Raw genomic sequence first — 3,399 nt, forward strand, 5'->3', positions numbered from 1 at the left:
GTGGGAGCGGCGCAGCCATGGATGTTGTCGTATCCAGTGTCCGAGCTTACCTCAGTGCCCTGAATAAGATGTCCAGTTATGTTGGTGCTGTAAAAGCCAGCAGCGAAGCACCTGAAACCATAAGTGTTCAGACCACAGAATGAGCGTTTACATTACATTTCTTTTCGGTTATTTCATCCCCGGAGCAATGTGAAAACCCTGGCAAAGTGTTTACAATCTGGTATTACATGTTAGTAAAGAGCTGTTTGGTGGTGTAAGGGGATGGGTTTTCCAGCTTGTGTGCATCTGAAGGATATTTGGTTCTCACTAGTGAATTGCAACTTTTGGTTGAATAATGAAGCAATTTTACAACACAATATGTAGTGCATGATTTTCTACTATTTAACAACGTTACTCCCAAAATCAATAATTATTCATCTGTTTGACATAATATAGGGTAATCCTAGGTTACCATGGCTGGCTTTGTTTAAAGGAGCCAATGTGACTGCCGAGTACCAGTTCCAATTCACCGAAAGGTCGTAGTATCTTCTTTTATAGGCAAATCCCAGTGCTGGCTCTCACAGCATGGCGTCTGTTCGGTCGCAGCGTCTGCCATCTTTTGCAGTTCCTAAGGTCATGTACAATGGTGCATATGGCCCTGTGATAAAAAATAGCTTGAGGTATATGTATTGATTTTTAAACCCCAATGCAAGGGACTCATCAAAGAATAGAAAGTAAAACTCTCACTACACATCTATCTCTACTTTTCACTTTAATTTTTTTTAGCTTTATGCATCGGATCACATTTTTTCTCCCCAAGCACTGAATACTTTTTCCGACATCCAATCCTACATGACGTACGGAGCATCACCTTGAAGCTATATATTGTACATGCCCTTATGCTTGTACCATGACCAGTCATCGTTGCCTTCTCCCCACTTACAATATCACCGGTTTTTGTAACTGCACTCGCAACAGCCTCCTTCTCAACACCGCCGCCGGACTCACAGACACGCCAGCACCGCTGGCCGGACTCACAACACACACATCAACACACCGGCACCGCTCATAGTAGTTCATGCCGTCTGTTTGGTCACAGCGTTTGCCATCTTGTCGCAACCCATCTCTCATGCGGCATCACTGGTCGCAGCAGCCATCAATTGCCTTCTCCTTGCTTGCAGCATCGCCATTGCCGATCATCATAGCAGCGCTCACAACAGTTGTCTGGTCAACTCAGCTGCCGCCACTAGACCTTGCAGCACTGTCGAGCGGCCTTCGTTGCACCGCCGCGTGGGACTCAAAACACATGTCCAACACGCCGGCACCAATGCCAGCAGTCCATGCCACTTCTCACAAAATGGCGTTCGCTCGTAGTGTCTGCCATTGTTACCCGCAGCCCATCGCTCATGCTCGTAGCACCGACATCACCGCCCGTTGGTTGCGTTCTCCACTCGCAGCGTTACCAGTCAGCTCGCATTAGCCGCTTGGTCAGCTTGCGGCTACCACTAGATGTCTAGACCTTGCATCACCGTCAAGCGGCGTTCACAGCACAACCACGTGGAACTCTCAACACACGTCTACCTCACCAAAGCAGTTGATCTCCGCAACACCGTCATCATGCAGCACGCCAAAGAGTTTGCAGCATCGCCAAGTGGAACTCGCAGTGCCACCGTCGGGGGCCTGCAACAACGCCATGCGAGTTTGAACACACGTTTCCCTATCAAAGGAGGCGATGGCCCTAGCCGCACTACCGGCAACACGCAGCACGCCGGCTGGCTCATAGCACGGATGAGCAGGGCCAGTGCTACAAATCAGCCGGCTGATGCTGGGGAGATTTAAGCCGCCTCCTTGACCGTATGATCATTCCCACTGCACTGATGGATCCTTCCTCTCCAGCCGGTTTGAACGCTCGCACAATCTGCTCCTCACATCGCACAACAGCCCCCTTCTCTCCTTCAATCTCGCAGCGCCAGGAGCCGCCGGCGAGCAGCTGCACCGGAGCCTGGCGAGCCGCCGCCGACGCTTCACTGCAGCGACTACATCGGCGCGGTGGCGCTCCATCACAGCACCCGACACTGGCGGCTATGCTCCATTGAAACACCCGCCGCTTCGATGATGCTTCATCGCAATCCAGGCGGCCACCGACGAAGCTCCATTACAGCACTCGACGGCCTCGACAGAGCTTCATCGCAACACCGGCGACCGGCCGGTGAAGCTCCATTGGCGGCGATGGGTGTTGCAACGCAGCGCACGGCGAAGACGACTGAAGCTGAGAATCTGATATGCAGCGCTGGCGACCATGGCGGATGCTGCGATGCAGCGTTGGCCGCAATGGGTGCTGCGACGCAGCACGTCGTCCATGGCGGAAACTCCAATACATCGCGCGCGACGACGGTGAAAGCTGCGATGCAGCCGCGGGATATTGCGATGCAGCACCGGTGGCCATGGCGGATGCTGCGATTAACGTTGCCCGAGATAGGTGCTGCGACGCAGGGCGAGACAACGATGGCGGCCATGGCGAAAGTTGCGATGCAGCACAGGATGTGCGTGTGCAGCACCGTCGGCTACGGCGGGTGCTGTGATGCAGTGTCGACGGCGACGGGTGATGGGATGCAAGGCGACGACGGATTGCGGCGGTAATGGGGATGCTTCGTCAGTGGAGAGACAGAGATGCGGGAGATAAACCGAGCCAAGAAGACTGCGGTTGTGAAAAGAGATAAGATGGGAAGAGGTGAGCGATGTGTGGGTCCTTAGAGGGACACGTGGTTGGAGCACGAGGGGGTTTACGCCAAGGAGAAATCAGCCGGTTGTTTTTAATCATTTTTCCTTGGATAAAACAGTTATATTGTCGGCCAGCTGCGCATCAGGAGGATTATGTTGCCACATTGTAACAAGATATTCAAGAGTGATTATCACCGCCTTATTGTCTTCCTCGAATAGTGATCAAACTTTGCCATTGAAACTATGACACAAATGTACATTTTTCGTAAACTGCTTCTTGGCCTAATAAGTCTCCGTATGTATCTTGGATACCGCTTTAGCCTCACTGAATGACGAAATTATTTTGTATACAAATTGTAATTCTTTGTCGACATGAGAACTGTTCGATCGGTTGCATAAACTTATTTTTTCGTACAAAAAGTTTGGCGCAGTCGACTGCACGTACACGTTTTTTTAGGGGTAAAACCAGGCTCTATTCATAAAAAATGTGGATAGAGTTCGGATCATAGGATTGGTCAAACCAAACATGACGTCCCGGTCCTAACAACAGCGAGAACCTGGCTAGACTATGTGCTTCGACATCGACAACATGACTTTCAAAAGATTTTTTTTCGCGAATACGCAAGGTGCGTATCTTTTCATTGGTAGAAGGAGAGTACAAGCATGAGGTTACAACGCTTACAAGGCCATGTACGCTCT

General features: G+C 50.9%; 1 protein-coding gene and 1 pseudogene across 1 annotated transcript in view; one reads left to right on the forward strand and one right to left on the reverse strand.

Annotated features, from left to right (window-relative positions):
- The window catches only part of LOC119302432 (2-isopropylmalate synthase A-like), a 6,064-nt gene extending 5,708 nt beyond the window's left edge, over positions 1-356 (forward strand). Inside the window, exon 12 of the mRNA XM_037579472.1 lies at positions 1-356. Coding sequence (XP_037435369.1) covers positions 1-143 — 143 coding nt within the window. The 3' untranslated portion in view covers positions 144-356.
- Positions 357-962: 606 nt separating this feature from the next.
- LOC119299812 lies at positions 963-2,495 on the reverse strand (annotated as a pseudogene).
- Between the last annotated feature and the right edge of the window lie 904 nt (positions 2,496-3,399).

Source organism: Triticum dicoccoides, chromosome 5A (assembly GCF_002162155.2).
Source record: "Triticum dicoccoides isolate Atlit2015 ecotype Zavitan chromosome 5A, WEW_v2.0, whole genome shotgun sequence".
Classification (NCBI taxonomy): domain Eukaryota; kingdom Viridiplantae; phylum Streptophyta; class Magnoliopsida; order Poales; family Poaceae; genus Triticum; species Triticum dicoccoides.